Raw genomic sequence first — 22,000 nt, forward strand, 5'->3', positions numbered from 1 at the left:
ATCATTGATCCACAAGGGAATTAAATCAGCAGAACAGGCTGGGCGTGGTGGCTCACGCCTGTAATCCCAGCACTTTGGGAGGCCAAGGCGGGCGGATCATGAGGCCAGGAGGTCGAGACCAGCCTGACCAACATGGTGAAACCCCGTCTCTACTAAAAATACAAAAATTAGCCCAGTGTGGTGGCAGGCGCCTGTAATCCCAGCTACTCAGGAGCTGAAGTAGGAAATTGCTTGAACCCTGGAGGCAGAGGTTGCAGTGAGCCAAGATTGCACCACTGCACTCCAGCCTGGGCAACAGAGCAAGACTCCATCTAAAAAAAAAAAAAATCAGCAGAACTATGACAATTAAATGCATTACCAGGTGCGTGCTGCTTTATTCCAACTCCCCTTCATTTAGGTGATCATTGTTCTGATCCTAGGAATGTATTTTCTTTTTTTTTTTTTTTTTTGAGACGGAGTCTCGCTCTGTCGCCCAGGCTGGAGTGCAGTGGCGCGATCTCGGCTCACTGCAAGCTCCGCCTCCCGGGTTCACGCCATTCTCCCGCCTCAGCCTCCCGAGTAGCTGGGACTACAGGCGCCCACAACCGCGCCCGGCTAATTTTTTGTATTTTTAGTAGAGACGGGGTTTCACCGTGGTCTCGATCTCCTGACCTTGTGATCCGCCCGCCTCGGCCTCCCAAAGTGCTGGGATTACAGGCGTGAGCCACCGCGCCCGGCAGGAATGTATTTTCAAGATTTCAGCTCTCTCTGCTTACATTTTCCCATAATCCTTTCCCAAACATTGGCTTTTAGGAAGCTGACCCGTGGCAGTCCCAAGTGGTCCAGGTTGTTTTGTCTTCTCTCATTTACCAACCCATAACCCTAAGGTTCATCACTTTATGTATGTTAATGTTGGACAGAATGTTCAGTATTTTAGTCTAGAGCAGTGGTTCTCATCTGAGGGCCATTTTGCCGCCTGGGGCACAATGTCTGGAAACATTTGTAATTGCCATGACTGGAGAATGCTACTAGTGCGTAGTGGGTTGTGGCCAGAGATGCTGCTAAACATCCTACAGTGCACAGGACAGCCCACATGACAAAGAATTATTCTGGTCTAGATGTCAGTAGTGCCAAAATTGAGAAACTCTGGTCTGGGGAAGTATATGATATCAGAGTGATGTAATGCTGCATTGTTTTATGTTTGTAATTGTCTTACCATAGTCAAATGAAACATGATTTACCATTATCTCCCACACTAACTGTCAGTAGCAACCTTTCTTATACTGGGGTTCTTCATCTTTGATTGGCATGTACTGAAGCTGTTGCCTTTCCTTGTGGCTGGCATGAAGCAGCTTAGGACTTCTTTAGATAGCTTCTAGCACAGGTGTTGGATGTAGCATAAAGGGGGAGGAATACAGTTGCTAAGCCTTTGGACAAAATCATCACCCCAAATAGAAACCCCATACTCATTAAGCATGCGGTTAAGCAAACCTGTTTCCTCCTTCTCTCATTCCCTGGCAATCATAAATCTACCTTCTTTTTCTCTCTGGACAATTCATATAAATGCAATTATGTGGTCTTATAACTGACTTCTTCCAGCTAGGCGCGGTGGCTCATGCCCATAATCCTAGCATTTTCGGAGGCTGAGGCAGGCGGATCACCTGAGGTCAGGAGTTCGAGACCAGACTGGCCAACATGGGGAAACCCTGTCTCTATTAAAAATACAAAAATTAGCCAGTCGTGGTGGTGGGTGCCTGTAATCCCAGCTACTCAGGAGGCTGAGGCAGGAGAATTGCTTGAACTTGGGAGGCGGAGGTTGTAGTGAGCCCAGATTGTGCTGTTGTACTTCAGCCTGGGCGACAGAGAGAGACTTTGTCTCAAACAAACAAACTGACTTCTTCTTAACATGATGTTGTTAAGGTTCATCCATGATGTAGGACCAGTACTTCATTCCTTTTTATGGCTGAATAAATGGTCTGTCATATGGATATGTCACATTTGTGTATCCATTCAGCAGTTGGTAAACGTTTGAGTTTACACCTTTTGAGTATTACAAATAGTGTTGCTTTGAACATTTTTGGGTGCACATGTTTTAATTTCTCTTGGACATTCACCTAGCAGTGGAATTGTGGGTCATATGAATTGTCTTTTCACTCTTTATAGTGTTCTTTGAAGCACAAAAGTTTTTAATTTTGATGAAGTCCAATTTCTTTAATATTTCTTTCGGTGCTTGTGCTCTTGGTATCATGTATAAGAAAACATTGCCAAATCCAGTATCCCAAAGACTTATCCCTTTATCTTCTTGTAAGGGCTTTTTATAGTTTTACTTCTTATATTTAGGTCTTTTGATTTATTTTGAGTTGGTTTTGTATATGGTGTGAGAGAAGAGTCCAACATCATTTTTTTAGCATATGGATATCCAGTTGTCCCAGCACCATTCATTGAAGACATTATTAAAACTATGTGAATTTACACTTCAAAAATAACAAGATTTGAAATCTGTTTTTAATTTCAGCTCCAATACTTAAAAATTCCTTTGAGTTTATACTTTGCTCATAAATTCAGACTTAACCACCCAGTAAAGACATATAATTTATATTAGTTCTTTTTTTTTTTTTTTTGAAATGGAGTCTTGCTCTGCCACACAGATGGAGTGCAGTGGTGCGATCTCGGCTCACTGCAACCTCCACCTCCTAAATTCAAGCAATTCTCCTGCCTCAGCCTCCCAAGTAGCTGGGACTACAGGCGCGTGCCATCACACCTGGGTAATTTTTGTATTTTTTTAGTAGAGATGGGGTTTCACCGTGTTAGCCATGATGGTCTTGATATCCTGACCTCATGATCTGCCCACCTCGGCCTCCTAAAGTGCTGGGAGTACAGGCGTGAGCCACCACGCCCGGCTTATATTAGTTCTGAGTTCTTTTCTTCTTTGTAGAAAGTCGGTGGTTTCTAAATGTGTGTGTTCTTATCATGTTTGCTGTATGCTGGAAAATAATCAAAAAGTTTTTTTTAAAATGAGCTGTTGCTTTTTTTTTAAGACGGAGTTTTGCTCTTGTTTCGCTCTGTCTCCCAGGCTGGAGTGCAATGGCGTGATCTCGGCTCACCGCAACCTGCGCCTCCCGGGTTCAAGTGATTCTCCTGCCTCAGCCTCCCGAGTATCTAGGATTACAGGTGCGTGCCACCACGCCCTGCTAATTTTTGTATTTTTAGTAGAAATGGGGTTTCACCGTCTTGGCCAGGCTGGTCTCAAACTCGTGACCTCGTGATCTACCTGCCTCAGCCTCCCAAAGTGCTGGGATTAAAGGTGTAAGCCACCATGCCCGGCCAAAATGAGCTATTTCTTCTTAGAAAGGTTGAAAACTGGCCAGGTGCAGTGGCTCACGCCTATAATCCCAGTACTTTGAGATGCCAAGGCGGGCAGATCACTAGGTCCGGAGATTGAGACCATCCTGGCTAACACGGTGAAACCCCGTATCTACCAAAAATACAAAAAATTAGCTGGGCATGGTGGTGGGCACCTGTAGTCCCAGCCACTCGGGAGGCTGAGGCAGGAGAATGGCGTGAACCTGGGAGGCAAAGCTTGCAGTGAGCCAAATTGCACCACTGCACTCCAGCCTGGGCGACAGAGCGAGACTTCGTCTCAAAAAAAAAAAGAAGAAGAAAAGAAAGGTTGAAAACTTGCCAGGCGTCAGTATTGCCTGCTCCTTAAAATCTAAGTAAGGGCCAAGCGTGATGGCTTACCACCTGGCTGTAATCCAGCACTTTGGGAGGCCGAGGCAGTTGGATCACTTGAGGCCAGGAGTTCGAGACCAGCCTGGCCAACGTGGTAAAACCCCATCTTTACTAAAAATACAAAAATTAGCCGGGTGTGATGGCACATGCCTGTAATTCCAGGTACTTGGGAGGTTGAGGCAGGAAAATCGCTTGAACCTCGGAGGTGAAGGTTGTAGTGAACCAAGATTGCGCCACTGCCCTGCACCCTGGGCAACACAGTGAGATATCCTGTCTTTAAAATAAAAAAAAATAAATAAATCTGGCCATTTGTGGTGGCCCATTCCTGTAATGCCAGCACTTTGGGAGGCTGAGATGGGCAGATCACCTGAGGTCAGGAGTTCGAGACCAGGCTCGCCAATATGGTGAAACCCCGTCTCTACTCAAAATACAAAAATTAACCGGGTGTGGTGGTGCATGCCTGTAATCCCAGCTGCTTGGGAGGCTGAGAGGCACGAGAATCGCTTAAACCTGGGAGGTGGAGGTTGCAGTGAGCCAAGATCATGCCACTGCACTCCAGCCTGGGCAACAGAGCGAGACTCCATCTCAAATAAAATAAAATAAAATAAAATAAATAAATAAATAAATAAATAAATAAATAAATAAATATCTAGGTAAGATTTGCTCAACCCTTAAGATACCATTTCACAGCCTGTGGAAAGCCAGCAGACTAGCTTACTCATTTGGCAGGTATTTACTGAGCATCTATGATGTGCCAGACACTGTTCTCCAAGCTGGCAATTTTTGTTTTTTGTAAGAGGCAGGGTCTCACTCTGTCTCCAAGGCTGGAGTGTAATGGCGTCATCACAGCTCACTGCAGCCTCAACCTCCTGGGCTCAGGCAGTTCTCCCACCTCAGCCGCCCAAGTAGCTGGAACTACAGGCGTGCACCACTATGCTTGGCTAATTTTTTTTTTTCTTTTTACTTTTAGCAAAACAAAAAAGTGCACATTATGTGGTACAATGGAGTAGTTTCTTCTAGGTATTCGAGGTAACTTGGTGCTTCTCCCATTACTTTTATTTTCATTTTTTGTGGAGACAGGGTCTCACCTTGTTTCCCAGGCTGGTCTCAAACTCCTGGGCTCCATCAGTCCTCCGGCCATGACCTCCCAAAGTACTGGGATTACAGGCATAAGCCACTGCACCTGGCCTGAAAGCTCTAGGTCATAAACCTGTTCTTTGATCTCTATCATGGTGTGGATTGAAATGTAAGAAAGGTTGGGCGAGGAGACTCATGCCTGTAATCCCAGCATTTTGGGAGGCTGCGGTGAGAGGATTCCTTGAAGCCAGGAGTCCCAAGACCAGCCTGGGCAACATAGTGAAACCCCGTCTCTACAAAAAATAAAAATAAACGAGAGAAGCACCAAGCTACCTTGAATACCTAGAATAAATTATCCAATTGTACCACATAATGTGCCACATAGTAAACAAGTAATGCATTTTATGTAAATTGTTTTGTCGGACCCACCCACCAGTGGCATTTCACTCTGGCTGTGCCTCCTGACAATTATCATCTTAGCCTGTGGCCATCCAATTAAATTGTCTTCCCCCTTCTCTCAACCCTCTCCTCTTCTACCCCCTCTAGCCTTAGAAATGAGTTGGCCTAACTTGGAACTCTTCTCTTGTAGAGAGTGATCCAGTTCTCTCCAGCCTTTGTTGCCAAACTCAGCTTAAGGCCAGTCTTGATCTTTCCAGGACCCATCAGGGTGCTCATCTGAATATAAGTGGCTTCCAATCTTTTGTTACCTGAAACAGCCTCCACCTTCTTTTTTTGGTTTTTGTTTTTGAGACAGAGTCTCACTGTATTGCCCAGGCTGGATTGCAGTGGTGCCATCATGGCTTACTGTAGCCTCCCACCTCAGCTTCCTGAGTAGCTGGGACTACAGGCACGTGTCACTCTGCCCGGCTACCTTTTATATTTTTTGTAGAGAGGAGGTCTCGCCATGTTCCTCATGACTAGTCTCAAACTCCTGAGCTCAAACCATCCGCCTGCCTCAGTCTCCCAAAGTGCTGGGACTACAGGTGTGTGCCACTGTACCCGGCCTTCACCCTCTTTTTTTTTGAGACAGAGTCTCGCTCTGTCGCCCAGGCTGGAGTGCAGTGGCGCGATCTCGGCTCACTGCAAGCTCCGCCTCCTGGGTTCACGCCATTCTCCTGCCTCAGCCTCCCGAGTAACTGGGACTACAGGTGCCTGCCACCATACCTGGCTAATTTTTTTGTATTTTTAGTAGAGACGGCGTTTCACTGTGTTAGCCAGGATGGTCTTGATCTCCTGACCTCGGGATCCACCTGCCTTTGCCTCCCAAAGTGTTAGGATTACAGGCATGAGCCATCGCGCCCGGCCTCGCCTTCACCTTCTTAAGAAGGCAGTTGTAATTATTAGGAGAAAGATTTTCCCTTCAACATTTTTTTTTTTTTTTTTTTTTTTTACTTTCCTCTTCAAAGTACTCCATGTCTGGGGCCTGAAGCCAAATTCTGCAGAGTGAGAGGCTACAGTGTACAGTCTGGGGCATTCTGCATTCCTTTGTAGTGATCAGCTCCAGTGGGACATAAAGCAGAATCTGTGGAAGGCTTTGGTTAGAATGCAGCTTCTTCAGAGTGCTTTCGGAGACGCACTCCAAAGTATGCTTTATAGAACAGTCATTCCTTGGTCTATCAATAGGTGTTGTGTTTAAAAAAAAAAAGAAAAGAAAGCAAAAAGTTATTGACTAAAATTTGTGAAAAGCTTGGTCAACAAGGTTAAATAGGCTTCTTCCTAATTACGAGATTTCACCACATCTTTAATATACTCGGGTGAATTGGGAACATTCAGGGGAGTAGTGTTGTAAATAGTGTTCGCCAGATTGATTTGCAATTTCCCTGTCTGCCTTTTTACATGGACTGTCTCTTCAGATTGATATTTCACAGAATATAGATATGTACTGTAACCTTATAAACCTTACTTTCTTCCGATGCCATTATTTTGGGTGAGATATTTCTACCATTGCTATAGAAATTGTTTTTCCTAAAAAGGCAGCTTAGGCCGGGTGCAGTGGCTCTTGTCTATAATCTTAGCACTTCAGGAGGCCGAGGCAGGAGGATTGCTTGAGCCCAGGAGTCTGAGACCAGCCTGGGCAACATAGGGAGACCCTGTCTCTAATTTTTTTTTTTAAAAAAGCAGCTGGCAGTGATCCCCAGCCTTTTTGGGACCAGGGACCAGTTTTATTTATTTATTTATTTTTTTTTGAGACGGAGTCTCGCTCTGCCGCCCAGGCTGGAGTGCAGTGGCCGGATCTCAGCTCACTGCAAGCTCCGCCTCCCGGGTTCACGCCATTCTCCTGCCTCAGCCTCCCGAGTAGCTGGGACTACAGGCGCCGCCACCTCGCCCGGCTAGTTTTTTGTATTTTTAAAGTAGAGACGGGGTTTCACCGTGTCAGCCAGGATGGTCTCGATCTCCTGACCTCGTGATCCGCCCGTCTCGGCCTCCCAAAGTGCTGGGATTACAGGCTTGAGCCACCGCGCCCGGCCCCAGGGACCAGTTTTATGGAAAATAATTTTTCCCCGGGGGTTAGGTGGGATAGTTTCAGGATGAAACTGTTCTACCTCAAAGCAGCAGGCATTAGATTCTCATAAGGAGCACTCAATGTAGATCTCTCACATGCGCAGTTCACAATAGGGTTTGTGTTCCTATGAGAATCTGGTGCTACCACTGATCTGACAGGAGGCGGTGCTCAGGTGATGATGCTCACTTGCACTCTGTTCACTCCTGCTGTGTAACCCGGTTCCTAACTGGCCACAGACTGGTACTGGTCTGCAACCCAGAGGTTGGGGACCCCACGGGTCCTAAAGTGGTCTTTTGCAGGTCAGGTTAAGGGAAGAGCCTGGTCGGTATCTGAACACAAAGATGGTTTATCTTCTTTAAATACTCTCTGTTCTGATGTAATCTATGGAGTTACAAGGCAGAATAACGATTACCCTTTGGGGAGGGGAGCAGGTAAAGACAAAAGGAGCATAAGGGAAGCTTCGGGGTATTGGTAATAATCAGTTTCTTCATCTGGAGGCTGGATAGAGTCTTCCCTTGGTGAAAATTTATGCCGAATGCTTTTGATTTGTCTACTTTTCTGTTTGTTATACTTCAATAAAGTTTGCTTTAAAAATATCCTCTGTGCCGGGCATGGTGGCTCATGTCTGTAATCCTAGCACTTTGGGAGGCTGAGGTGGATGGATCACAAGATCAAGAGATCGAGACCATCCTGGCCAACATGATGAAACCCGTCTCTAGGCCGGGCGCGGTGGCTCAAGCCTGTAATCCCAGCACTTTGGGAGGCCGAGATGGGCGAATCACGAGGTCAGGAGATGGAGACCATCCTGGCTAACACGGTGAAACCCCATCTCTACTAAAAAATACAAAAAACTAGCCGGGCGAGGTGGCGGGCGCCTGTAGTCCCAGCTACTCGGGAGGCTGAGGCAGGAGAATGGTGTGAACCTGGGAGGCGGAGCTTGCAGTGAGCTGAGATCCGGCCACTGCACTCCAGCCCGGTCGACAGAGCAAGACTCCGTCTCAAAAAAAAAAAAAAAGAAACCCGTCTCTACTAAAATTACAAAAATTACCTGGGCGTGGTGGTGCATGCCTATAGTTCCAGCTACTCTGGAGGCTGAGGCAGGAGAATTGCTTGAACCTGGGAGGCAGAGGTTGCAGTGAGCCGAGATTGTGCCACTGCACTCCAGCCTCATGACAGAGTGAGACTCCATCTGAGAAAAAAAAAAAAAAGAAAGTCTTAAATAACTCCTCTTGATATTCTGAAATTTCATCTGTATATATCTTATTGTGAAGTATTCTTTATTCATTGTTCAGCATTAGGTGAACCTTCTTATACTAAAAATGGGTCCTTTAGCTGGGAAGTTTGCTTCTGTTCCTTTTTTTTTTTTTTTTTTTGTAAGAAGCCTCACCTGGATTTTGTTCCTATTTTAAAATTTATTTATTCTCCTCCTCTTTATTATTTATTTATTTATTTTTGAGACGGAGTTTCGCTCTTATGGCCCAGGCTGGAGTGCAGTGGCACGATCTCAGCTCACTGCAACCTCCGCCTCCCGGGTTCATTCGATTCTCCTGCCTCAGCTTCCCTAGTAGCTGGGATTATAGGCATGCGCCACCACGCCTGGCTAATTTTGTGTATTTAATAGAGACAGGGTTTCTCCATATTGGTCAGACTGGTCTCAAACTCCTAACCTCAGGCGATCTGCCTGCCTTGGCCTCCCAAAGTGCTGGGATTACAGGCGTGAACCACTGCACCTGGCCATCTTATCCATTTAATTTAAAAATACGGATTAAATGCTTTAGCTAATGGAAATTTTTGTCATTTCAGTGTTAATAAATATGTTGTACCATATGATTAACCTCTCATACTACTTAAATATGGAAAGCTGTGTTTTCTTTTTTTTTTTTTTGAGACAGAGTCTCACTCTGTTTCCCAGGCTGGAGTGCAGTGGTGCTGTCTTGGCTGACTGCAACCTCCGCCTCCCGGGTTCAAGCAATTCTCTGCCTCGGCCTCCCGAGTAGCTGGGATTACAGGCACCCGCCACCATGCCCATCTGATTTTTGTATTTTTAGTAGAGACGGGGTTTCACCATTTTGGCCAGGCTGGTCTTGAACTTCTGACCTCATGATCCACCCGCCTCCACCTCCCAAAGTGCTGGAATTACAGGCATGAGCCACCGTGCCCAGCCTAGAAAGCTGTGTTTTCTAATTGAATGTGTTTTCCAGTGGGTATGTCCTATTAACAGATTTTAATCTCCTCATTATGTACAAGTCAACTAAAGCAACAACCTGTGGGTGCTTGAGATAGAAGTTACCTGTGAGGCTGAATCTCTGTAAGAGAAGGGACTTGTGCAGTGAAGGCGAGCAGTGTAGAGCGATGGCATGTCTGGTTACTAACAGTCTCAAAACTGGTTTTTCTGAGCATCCCTATGCCCTTGAATGTCTGGAAAACCACTCCCCATTGGAAATTTGTTGGCCACAAAGAATGCCATTGTACATGGCTCTGTTCTCAGAATTGACTACTACCAGTGATACTGTCTTTTTCTCAAAAAATCTTCAAAGAAGGTTTTCCTAGGTATACCATGAGGCAGAACATAATGTTGGTATGTTTTTCAGTGAATCCACACAAATCTATTTTCAGATGGATCTTATGCTTGTGGTGTTTAGGTCACTTTGGAGTATTTATTTTTTTCTATTAGGTTTATGTTGATGGGCAAATTTGAGAAGCTAAGTTTTAGAGAAACTGCCCAGATCTCCATTCTACTATAAAGCAACCAGTAATAATAACTTGTTTGTATATTGTTTATTTAACAGTTGACAAATTATTTTTTATACTCTTTCTGTTTTGTTTTGTTTTTTTCTGTTTTGAAACAGGGTCTCACTCTGTCACCCAGGCTAGAAGGCAGTGATGTTATCATCGCTCCTTGCAACCTTGACCTTCTAGGCTCAAACAGTCCTCCCGCTTCAGCTTCCCAAGTAGCTGGGACTACAGGCACGTTCCACCATGCCCGGCTAATTTTTTGTTTTTTTAAATTTTTTAGAGATGTGGTCTTGCTCTGTTGCCCAGGCTGGTCTGGAACTGCTAGCCTTAAGCAGTTCTTCCGCCTTGGCCTCCAAAAGTGCTGGGATTATAGGCTGAGCTGCCATGTGCAGCCCTCTTTCTTTTTAACTTTAATACTTTTAGCAATATTCTCCTTGATCTGAGTGACTGGAACTACATTATGTATACAATCTAAATTCTAAGACTAGAGTTAGATAGTATTAAAGGACAGGTCCTTATTGACATCGGAGGGCCAAGTGTACACTTCCTTATTGAGACTGAAGTTCAGGCTAGGTTGTGCATCACCACTTGATACTAGACTTGGTTTTTAAACTGCCTCTTCCCAGCTAAAGTTTCTTAAGCTTGTTAGACATTAAACTGAGGTATGTGGCCATGCAATTCAAATCAGCCTTAGTCTTACTTTAAAAGGGAGTAGTTATTGTTTCTTGACCTCTGTCAGACAAGAGGAGCTACATTTTGATGATAGTGTAGACTTTGTATTACAGAACAAATTATGTAATAAAAGCTTTGTACATGTTTGCTGAATTAAATAATCAGGACCTCGGTAATTTTCTCTTTCATCATCTTAAGCAATCCAGTTATCTTATGAACAACTTCTTCTGGTTTATTCATTGATATAAAATTATTACCCTAAATGGTCAAGAAAAGACTAGAATCCAGGATGACTGTTCCAGAGCTTTGTGTTCAGTCCACCAGGTCAGTTTCTACCTGTGTCACCAAATGTGGTGGAGATGAGCTTGCTGAATTAATTAAGCACCATGTAAACGTTAAACCACAAGAAGAAAAGAGTGTGAAGTCTCCTGGGTACAGCAGGAGTATTTTATTATCTTCCGTCTTTGCTAGCTTATCTTACAAAGACGGTGGAGATACACATTTTATCTCTCTGCAAGTAAACTTCTTGAAGGCAGGAGTAAAATCTATTCAAGTTTATAATCTTTTTTTTTTTTAACTTTTTATCTGGAAATAATTTTAAACTTGAAGAAAAGTTACAAGAACAATACAAGATAACTTTTACTCTGATACCCAGATTCACCAATTGTCACATACTTCACTGTTTATTTCCTATAAAAAGGACATTCTCAGATCGAACTCAAGAAAGTTACGTTTTGAAACAGTACCGTTATGTAATATTCCATATTTTATATAGTCCATGCTTCATTTTCACGTATTACCCGGTAATGTCCTTTATAGCAGGTGTTTTCCTAGTCCAGGATCATGTGTTGGGTTTTGTTGTATGTCTCTTTAGCCCCCCTTGATCTGGAACAATCCTCTGCTTTTCTTTGTCCTCTATGACATTGATATTTTTGAAGACTACAGCACAGGTAAGTTGTAGACAGCTTTGTATTCTTGGCCCAGGAAACAACCAAATAAAGTTTTTAGAAAGTACTTATTGAAAAACTTGGAGGCTGGGCACGGTGGTTCACACCTATAATCCCAGGACTTTGGGAGGCTGAGGCGGGTGGATCACCTGAGGTCAGGAGTTCAAGACCAGCCTGGCCAAGATGGTGAAACTCCACCTCTACTAAAAATACAAAAATTACCCAGGTGTGGTGGCGCCCGCCCGTAATGCCAGCTACTTGGGAGACTGAAGCAGTAGAATCGCTTGAACCCAGAAGGCGGAGGTTGCAGTGAGTGGAGAGATTGCGCCACTGCACTCCAGCCTGGGCAACAAGAGCGAAACTCCGTCTCAAAAAAAAAAAAAGAAAGAAAAATCTTGGGGAGAGTAACTTTCATTGAAAAGGTTCAGTATTAGGGCTGGGCACTGTGGCTCAGGCCTGTAATCCCACCCAGCACTTTGGGAGGCCGAGGCCGGCAGATCACCTGAGGTCAGGAGTTCAAGACCAGCCTGGCCAACATAGTGAAACTGCGTCTCTACTAAATGTACAAAAAACTAGCCAGGTGTGATCGCAGGTGCCTGTAATCCCAGCTACTTGGGAGACTGAGGCAGGAAAATTGCTTGAACCTGGGAAGTGGAGGTGGCAGCGAGCCAAGACCGTGCCATTGCATTCCAGCTTGGGCGACTGAGCAAGACTCTGTCTCAAAAAAAAGTTCAATATAGGAAAGAAATGTGGTTTTTAGAAAAATAACACATACTTTGACTCAGACTTAGATTTAAATCACAGTTCTGCTACTTAGGAGTAGTGTGGCTTTGGGTAAGTTACTTTATCTTCCTGACTCTCAATTTCCTCAGCTCTAAAAGGGTATACATAAAACATGGGCATGAAGAAATGAGATGGCCGGGCGCAGTGGCTCACGCCTGTAATCCCAGCACTTTGGGAGGCCGAGACGGGCGGATCACGAGGTCAGGAGATCGAGACCATCCTGGCTAACACGGTGAAACCCCGTCTCTACTAAAAAATACAAAAAACTAGCCGGGCGAGGTGGCGGGCGCCTATAGTCCCAGCTACTCGGGAGGCTGAGGCAGGAGAATGGCGTGAACCCGGGAGGCGGAGCTTGCAGTGAGCTGAGATCCGGCCACTGCACTCCAGCCTGGGCGACAGAGCGAGACTCCGTCTCAAAAAAAAAAAAAAAAAAAAAAAGAAATGAGATAATGTATGTAAACAGTTAGAGCAGCACATGATGTGTATGCAATGAATGGTAGCTGACAATATTTGCTTTGGTATAACCTCACCTGAGTCATGTAAGGATGACTGCTCATGTCATGTTTGAGGGTTAAATACTTCTATAGTCCTAGTCCACAGAAAATGGAAATGGAGAAAAAGCTAGAGTCAGAATAAGGAATCAATTGGTTGTCACATTCTTTCCTTGCATGTAAATAGCACCTAAGAATTCCTTGCATTTTGTAAGTGCCTAAAAATCTTAACAAGGATATGGAAATCCCTCTAAGTGTTTGTCCCCATATTCAAGTTCTGCAGTATTTGATACTTTCCATTTGCTGTTCACTTTCCAAACTTAATAACTAGGTACGAAATGCTAATGTTCAAGGAATCATTTACTAAGGGACAGATTAGTATTTGTCCATCAGTTGGCTTATTGACGTAACCTGTGTGCTGAATTCACTGGAATGTGGCATAGTCAAATCTGGCTCCTTCCACTACTGAGTTGTTGCAAGAAACACTTGGCAGCTATTAAAGTGCTATTCTTTGCAGTTATTTGGTATAATTTGCCACAGAAGTAAATTCCAGGAGGTAATATTCTTGCTAGGTTACACTCCTGACTTAGGGAGTTCATGCTAAGGGCAATGATCTCTATCTAACTCAAGGTGATTCTCTTGGCAGCCGGGAAGATTTCCAGAGGATTCCAGAACTTGCCATCAACCCACTGGGGGACCGGATCATCAATGCCTTCTTTCCAGAGGGGTGAGTCAGTACAGTTGTTGGACTTCCTTCCTGAGGCTATCACAACCTAAATTATTTGCTAATCTGGAATAGTGATATTGATTGTGCCATCTCAGACTGTGATAACCCCGATTATATTGGGCATTTCTAATTTTGTCATTTCTAGAATATCTCTTCTATTCTACCCTCCTGTGTGTTTTAAACTTCAAATTGATATATGAGCCTGTCTTCAAAATTCTGTCTTTATGCTTATCATTGATGTAAAACTAGACTTTTAAAAAATGTTTATTTGGAAGTAATTTCAAATTTACAAGAAAGTTGCAAAAGTTAAAAGTAATTCAAAGAATACTTGTATATCTATTGCCCTGATGCATCTATTGTTATATTGTTAACATTTTGCCTCATTTGTGTGCTCTCTCTCTTAGTAGCAACCCATTAAAATATAATGCAAGCCACACATGTAATTTTACATTTTCTAGTAACCACATTTAAAAAGTAAAAATAGGCCGGGCGCGGTGGCTCAAGCCTGTAATCCCAGCACTTTGGGAGGCCGAGACGGGCGGATCACGAGGTCAGGAGATCGAGACCATCCCATCCTAGCTAACATGGTGAAACCCTGTCTCTACTAAAAAAATACAAAAAACTAGCCGGGCGAGGTGGCAGGCGCCTGTAGTCCCAGCTACTCGGGAGGCTGAGGCAGGAGAATGGCATAAACCCGGGAGGCGGAGCTTACAGTGAGCTGAGATCCGGCCACTGCACTCCAGCCTGGGCTACAGAGCGAGACTCTGTCTCAAAAAAAAAAAAAAAAAAAAAAAAAAAGTAAAAATAAGTTGGCCGGGCGTGGTGGCTCACGCCTGTAATCCCAGCACTTTGGGAGGCCAAGGCAGGCGGATCACAAGGTCAGGAGATCGAGACCATCCTGGCTAACATGGTGAAACCCTGTCTCTACTAAAAATACAAAAAATTAGCCAGGTGTAGTGGCGGGCGCCTGTAGTCCCAGCTACTCAGGAGGCTGAGGCAGGAGAATAGCGTGAACCTGGGAGGCGGAGCTTGCAGTGAGCTGAGATAGTGCCACTGCCCTCTAGCCTGGGTGATGGAGCAAGACTACGTCTCAAAAAAAAAAAAAAAAGTAAAAATAAGTTAACTTTGGTAATATATATTTTATTTAATATATTAAAAATATTATTTCAGGCCAGGTGTGGTAGCTCACGCCTGTAATGCCAGCACTTTGGGAGGCCGAGGCAGGCAGATCACGAGGTCAGGAGATCGAGATCATCCTGGCTAACATGGTGAAACCCCGTCTCTACTAAAAATACAAAAAATTAGCCGGGCATGGTGGCGGGCACTTGTAGTCCCAACTACTCAGGAGGCTGAGGCAGGAGAATGGTGTGAACCTGGGAGGCAGAGCTTGCAGTAAGCCGAGATCGCGCCGCTGCACTCCAGCCTGGGCGACAGAGTGAGACTCTGTCTCAAAAAAATATATATATGTATATATACACATACAGTTTCAATATATAATCAATATTAAAAATAACTGAGATACTTTACTTTTTTTGTTTTGTTTTGTTTTTGTTTTGAGACAGAGTCTTGCTCGGTGCCCACGTTGGAGTGCAGTGGTGCCATCTCGGCTCACTGCAACCTCCGCCTCCCAGGTTCAGGCGATTCTCCAGCCTCAGCCTCCATGGTAGCTGAGATTACAGCCACATGCCACCATACCCGGCTAATTTTTGTATTTTTAGTAGAGACAGGGTTTCACCATGTTGGCCAGGCTGGTCTTGAGCTCCTGACCTCAGGTGATCAGCCTGCCTCAGCCTCCCAAAGTGCTGGGATTACTGGCGTGAGCCACCACGCCCAGCCTACATTTTTTCATAGTAAATTTTTGAAATCCAGTGTGTAATTTACACTTACACATATCAGGTCAGACTGACCATGTTTCCAGTGCGCATAACCAGATGTGACAAGTGACTGCAATATTGAACAGCGCAGCTCATGTACCCGTGCTTGCTCTACAGACCCTCTCTTGCAGACACTTTTTCCCTCTCTCTTTCCCCCTCTTTCTATCTACACATACTGTATGTGTGCGTGTATATATATACATACATGCATGTACGTACATACATACACATATATACATGTAGGTATATACACATATATATACTTATGTAATTTTTTTGTGTATGCGTGTTCACATAATTGTATTTCTGAACTATTTCAGGGTAAGTTGCATAGTTATGAGGCTTTACCTCTGAATGCACCACTGTGTGTTTGCTAAGAATAGGGACATTCTTTTACATATCCATAGTATAGTTTCTACTTCAGTAAACTTACATTGATACAATCCTCTTATCTAATCTATTACTCTGTTGTATTAACATATTATCTAGTTTATTCTAATTTATATTCATATTCCAATTTTGTCATCTAATAATCTGTTTTCTAGCACTTCCCCACCTCCGGTACAGGATCTAGTCTGGGTCAGTTGTCATGTCTCTTTAGCCTCCTTTAATCTGGAACATTTCCCCAGCCTTTATTTTACTTTTGTGATACTGAATAAACATATAGTTCTCATAACACACACACTTTGTAAAGTAGATTGTTCTTAATGTGGGGTTTTCTAGTGTGAAACTAGTCTTTTGATATGCTTCACTACCTAATACGCTGCTTTCAGAGTAGTGAGTAAATATTTACTGATTCGATTAGGTACCTTTTCATCAATAAAGCTTACATATAAGCTTGTTTTAAGTAATTTCCTAAACAATCTATTCCTAGTTCATATGGATAGTCTATGACCCACAGGACTTCAAAATATTATATGGGTGCCAGTTTTTAATGAGACTGTCAATGAGGATACTGTCAGATAAAATGCCTGGAGGAAATTTTAGAACTCTAAATTGAGAGCAAAGGAATTTGCTAGTTGAGAGGGTTGGGCATTCAGTAAATGTGAGTGAAAGTCAGAAGGCGAATGAGGTCGGGCAGTTAGTTCATGTAAAGACGGGAATCAAATCATGTTGACTACAAGGAATCTTATGCCCTCCTTCATTTTTTCGCTTTCTCTCTCCTTGAACTGCCCTGTTTGTTTCAGGTGTGGTTTGTATGCTGAATTCTTCCTTTTTTCTGCTTCCTCTTTTACCCCTGCAAAGCATTGAACCCTATCCAGAGATAACTTTCACAGCTATGCTTTGTATCCAAACCTTTTGCAATGAAAAGTAAACCCAGGAGAGTCACTTTGCCAACTTTTTTTCAGAATTCTTTAGTCACCATTGATTACTTGAAGCAGGAGCTTGTGGGAAGCTGTTTTGTAAAGCTAAACTACATTTGCTGTGACTACAGTATCACCTGTCATTCTGTCCACAAATCTACTGCTAAGGAAATGGGACAGAGTGCATATGAGGAAGTGGAGGGCTGTACTGGGCTGCACTGCTTGACTCTTAGCAAGCTGTGACTGCTTCTTGCGCTAATCATATAGATGTATTTGGCTTCTGGGTTTTTCTTTCTTCCCTAGGCATATGCACATGGAGGCTTTTTTTTTTTTTAAAAGAGTGAGATTTGAAAGTGGACTATGTTTATTTAATTCCCTTTTACCCAGAAACTTTATGCTAGCAATACTCATTAATGTGTTTTTTCTAGCATATGATTTAAATTTTACTCCACGTTACTTGATTCCTCAGATCTGACATTTTTTACCAGATCCTGGTCCATCAGCAGTATAGATACATTGAAGAACCAAAAGATCATTCTTTTTTTTGCTTTGTTTTGTTTTGTTTGTTTTTTTGAGACGGAGTCTCCCTCTATTGCCCAGGCTGGCGTGCAGTGGCGTGATCTTGGCTCACTGCAACCTCTGCCTCCTGGGTTCAAGCGATTCTTTTGCCTCAGCCTCGCCAAGTAGCTGGGACTACAGGCGCACGCCACCACGCCCGGCTAAGTAGAGACGAGGTTTCACCATGTTGACCAGGCTGGTCTCAAACTCTTGACCTCAGGTGATCCGCCTGCCTCGGCCTCCCAAAGTGCTGGGATTACAGGCATGAGCCACCGCGCCCAGCCAAGGTCATTCTTTTGAGTGCAGATGGCTCACAGGCTAGCCTTTGAACTCTGCCTTTAGAAGGCCTTATAAACTGAGTGTCTATAGAGCACAGAAGAGACGCTACATACCTCAGCTGTTTGGTGGGTTACAGAGTGGGGTTTTTTTTAGGTAACCACAGGAACCAGGCCATCTGCCTTAGATAAATAAATGATATTATGTCACATGGGGCATTCTTTTTTAATATTAAAGAATATTCTTCATTCAAATTTTGAGAATTATTTCTTACAGGGTAGTTGATTAGCCTGTGGCACAATAAAAAGATTTTCTCTAAGCTTAAGTACCAAGAAGGCTTTATACACAAGAAGTCTAGGTCTTTCAAATCTTTTTTTTTTTTTTTTTTTTTGAGACGAAGTCTCACCCTGTCGCCCAGGCTGGAGTGCAGTGGTGTGATCTGGGCTCACTGCAAGCTCTGCCTCCTGGGTTCACGCCATTCTTCTGCCTCAGCCTCCCGAGTAGCTGGGACTACAGGCGCCCGCCACCATGCCCAGTTAATTTTTTGTATTTTTAGTAGAGGCAGGGTTTCACTGTGTTAGTCAGGATGGTCTCCTGACCTTGTGATCCACCCGCCTCAGCCTCCCAAAGTGCTGGAATTACAGGCGTGAGCCACCACACCCGGCAAAATCATTCTTTTTTGAGACAGAATCTCCGTCTGTCACCCAGGCTGGAGTGTAGTGGTGCGATCTTGGCTCATTGCAACCTCCATCTCTGGTTCAAGCGATTCTTGTGCCTCAGGCTCTTGAGTAGTTGGGATTATAGGCCCCAGCTAATTTTTGTATTTTTAGTAAAGATGGCGTTTCACCATGTTGGCCAGGCTGGTCTTGAACTCCTGACCTGAGGTGATCCACCCTCCGTGGCTCTCAGAGTGCTGGGATTATAGACGTGAGCCACTGTGCCCTGCCTAAAAGATTATTTAGAGAAAAAATATCCAATTATGAGGGAAAAATAAAATGATAATGTGTCCACAGAATTATGCATATGTTTTAAATGTTTCAAAGTATTTATATTGATTGGAGAAATGCTTAAAAGTTAAAAGAAGGCAGGATACTAAATTACATAATACAGTTATCTAAAAAGCATAGAAAAGTTACTAGAAGAAAATGCATTCATATATATATGGGGGAGTCTTGCACCGTCACCCAGGCTGGAGTACAGTGGCACAGTCTCGGCTCACGCAACCTCTGCCTCCTGTGTTCAAGTGATTCTCCCACCTCAGCCTCCCAAATAACTGGGAGTATAAGCGTGAGCCACGGCGCCTGGCTGACTGATTGATTGGTTGATTGATTCCCTCTTTCCTTCCTTCCTTCCTTCCTTCCTTCCTTCCTTCCTTCCTTCCTTCCCTCCCTCCTTCCCTCCCTCCCTCCCTCCCTCCCTCCCTCTCTCCTTCCCTCCCTTCCTTTTCTTTTCCTTTTCCTTTCCCTTTCCTTTCCTTTTCTTTCTTTTTTTTTTTTTTTGACATAGTCTTGCTCTGTCACCCAGGCTGGAGTGCAGTGGTGCAGTCTTGGCTCACCGCAGCCTCCGCTTCCCAGTTTCAAGTGATTCTCCTGCTTCACCCTCCCGAGTAGCTGGGATTACAGGCACCCACTACCACGCCCAGCTAATTTTTTTGTATTTTTAGTAGAGACAGGGTTTTACCATGTTGGCCAGGCTGGTCTCAACTTCTGGCCTTAAGTGATCTGCCTGCCTCAGCCTCCCAAAGTGTTAGGATTACAGGCGTGAGCCACTGTGCCCAGCCAGAAAATATATTTATATTAACTATGGTTGTAATTGGTAGAACTTGGATCAGTGTTTTTCTATCTACTTCTCTTTTTTCCACATTTTCAAAGATATTTTTGCTTTTATAATTAAATAAACTTGGCCAGGCATGGTGGCTCACGCCTGTAATCCTAGTACTTTGGGAGGCCGAGATCACGAGGCAGATCACGAGATCAGGAGATCGAGACTATCCTGGCTAACATGGTAAAACCCCATCTCAACTAAAAATACAAAAAATTAGGTCGGGCGCACACCTGTAATCCCAGCACTTTGAGAGGCCGAGGTGGGCGGATCACCTGAGGTCGGGAGTTCGAGACTAGCCTGACCAACATGGAGAAACCATGTCTCTACTAAAAATACAAAATTAGCCAAACGTGGTGACGCATGCCTGTAATCCCAGCTACTCGCAAGGCTGAGGTAGGAGAATTGCTTGAACCAGGGAGGCGGAGGTTGCAGTGAGCTGAGATCGTGCCATTGTATTCCAACCTGGGCAACAAGAGCGAAACTCCTTCTCAAAAAAGAAAGAAAAAGAAAAAAAAAATTGGCCAGGCATGTTGGCATGCACCTGTAGTCCCAGCTAACTCGGGAGGCTAAGGCAGGAGAATTGCTTGAATCCGGGAGGCAGAGGTGAGCTGAGATAGTGCCACTGCAGTCCAGCCTGGGCGACAGAGCGAGACTCTGTCTCAAAATAAATAAATAAATATATAAATAAATAAAATTAAAAATTAAATAAACTTTATTTTAAAAGCAGCCTTTCCATAATGTGCCTTAATTTTAAAATATCCCTTGGTATACATTACTGCAGGGGAGATGTGGGAGGTGGCTGAGGAGTCACTGGGTTGAAATGACTTAACAGAGTTCAAAGCAAAGAGTTCAAGTTTTGGCTCTCTTTTATGGTGCTGGCACTACTCTACATTCGTTTTTTGGAAAAGAGATGCAAGTAAATTCAATAGATAACTGTAACCCTGATAAGTCCTGTTACCTAAGTCTGGTTAAATCATTTATCAAGTGGGAGTAGTAGTGGGAGTAATAGCACCTGCCTTACAAGGTTGGGGTGAGGCTTAAATGATATGGTACTGTGAGCCCCGAAGTACCGTGCACGTGGAAAGAAACCTCATTAAATGAACTTTCAGGCTACCGTAGCTAAAGCTTTTGCCAGTATATTTAATTTGTAAGAAATAATCACCGTGATTGACATGGTGTTCTGTTTGGTATATTTCACAATCAGAGAGGACCAGGTAAACTTCCGTGGATTCATGCGAACTTTGGCTCATTTCCGCCCCATTGAGGATAATGAAAAGAGCAAAGATGTGAATGGACCCGAACCACTCAACAGCCGAAGCAACAAACTGCACTGTAAGGAGCTAAAGTCTTCTGGCTTAAAATACTTGCTTTTCATTTCTTAAAAGTCATGTATGTACTCACTCATTATTTGAACAAGCATTTATAAGAGCATACTGGTTAAGACCTCAGACTCTGGAGCTAAACTGGCCAAGATTAAATACTAGTCTACTCTTTTTTGGCCATGTGACTTTGGGCAAGGTACTTAACCTCTTTGGGCTTCACTTTTCTCTTCTGTCAAATAGGATTCTAAGGGGTTCCGCATTGGATTGTTGTGAGGATTAAATGAGTTAATAAATGTCAAGTGCTTCAGATAGTGCCTGACATATACTAGGTACTTAATAAGTGTTACCTGGTATCATTGTAATTCATTGAGCACCTACTCAATGAGTAGGTGTGGAGGTGTGCCAGGCACTGTGTTAAGTGCTAGCGTGTCAATAGTGAACAAGATCCAGGCCCCACCTTTAAGGAATAATGACAATCCTCAACTCATCTTAGAATTTGATAGACACTGGATATGACTTAAGTAGTGGGGGACAGCTGGATATAGTGCAAGATTTAATTTTTATACCCATGTCTCATGCCCCTTTTCCTTTAATACTTGTTTGCTTTCCCTTCTGCCCTTACTGGTTCGTGTATAATATTGCCCAATTCCTTACAACACTTCTCTAGGAAATTGAAATTAAAGTTCTCTTTTTATTCAATACAAGTTGAAATTGCAGTTGTATTAAAACTGACTGAAAGCTGAGCGCAGTGACTCATGCCTGTAATCCCAGCACTTTGGGAGGCCAAGGTAGGTGGATCACTTGAGCCCAGGAGTTTGAGACCAGCCTGGGCAACATGGTAAAACACTGTCTCTAATAAAAATACAAAAATTAGCCAGGTGTGGTGGCATGCACCTGTGGTCCCAGGTACTTGGGAGGCTGAGGTGGGAGAATTGCTTGAGCCTGAGAGGTCGAGACTGCAGTGAATCATGATGGCACCACTGCACTTCAAGCTAGGTGACAGAAACTCTGTCTCAACAAAGAAAAGAAAACAAAACAAAATCTTTCAAATAGCAGTAGTGGATTTGGGCATTACTTGGTGTCTTAGGATGCCTTTAGCTGACTCAGCTGGCTTAAACAATAAGGAAATATATTAGCTCACTTTACAAGTCAGGTTAGGCCAGCAGGAGGGTTGATTCTGTTTCAAGCACTAGGG

General features: G+C 43.8%; 1 protein-coding gene across 3 annotated transcripts in view; it reads left to right on the top strand.

Annotated features, from left to right (window-relative positions):
* Positions 1-22,000, top strand: part of CHP1 (calcineurin like EF-hand protein 1) — a 55,695-nt gene that overhangs the window by 14,492 nt on the left and 19,203 nt on the right. For all 3 annotated transcript variants that reach the window (XR_012414803.1, XM_073995538.1, XM_005559233.5), the window contains exons 3-4: positions 13,567-13,647; positions 20,688-20,815. Coding sequence is in view for 2 of the 3 variants with exons in the window: in XM_005559233.5 (XP_005559290.1) it covers positions 13,567-13,647; positions 20,688-20,815 (209 nt within the window). In the remaining variant the exon portion in view is untranslated. The remainder of the gene's footprint in view (positions 1-13,566; positions 13,648-20,687; positions 20,816-22,000) is intronic.

Source organism: Macaca fascicularis, chromosome 7 (assembly GCF_037993035.2).
Source record: "Macaca fascicularis isolate 582-1 chromosome 7, T2T-MFA8v1.1".
NCBI lineage: Eukaryota > Metazoa > Chordata > Mammalia > Primates > Cercopithecidae > Macaca > Macaca fascicularis.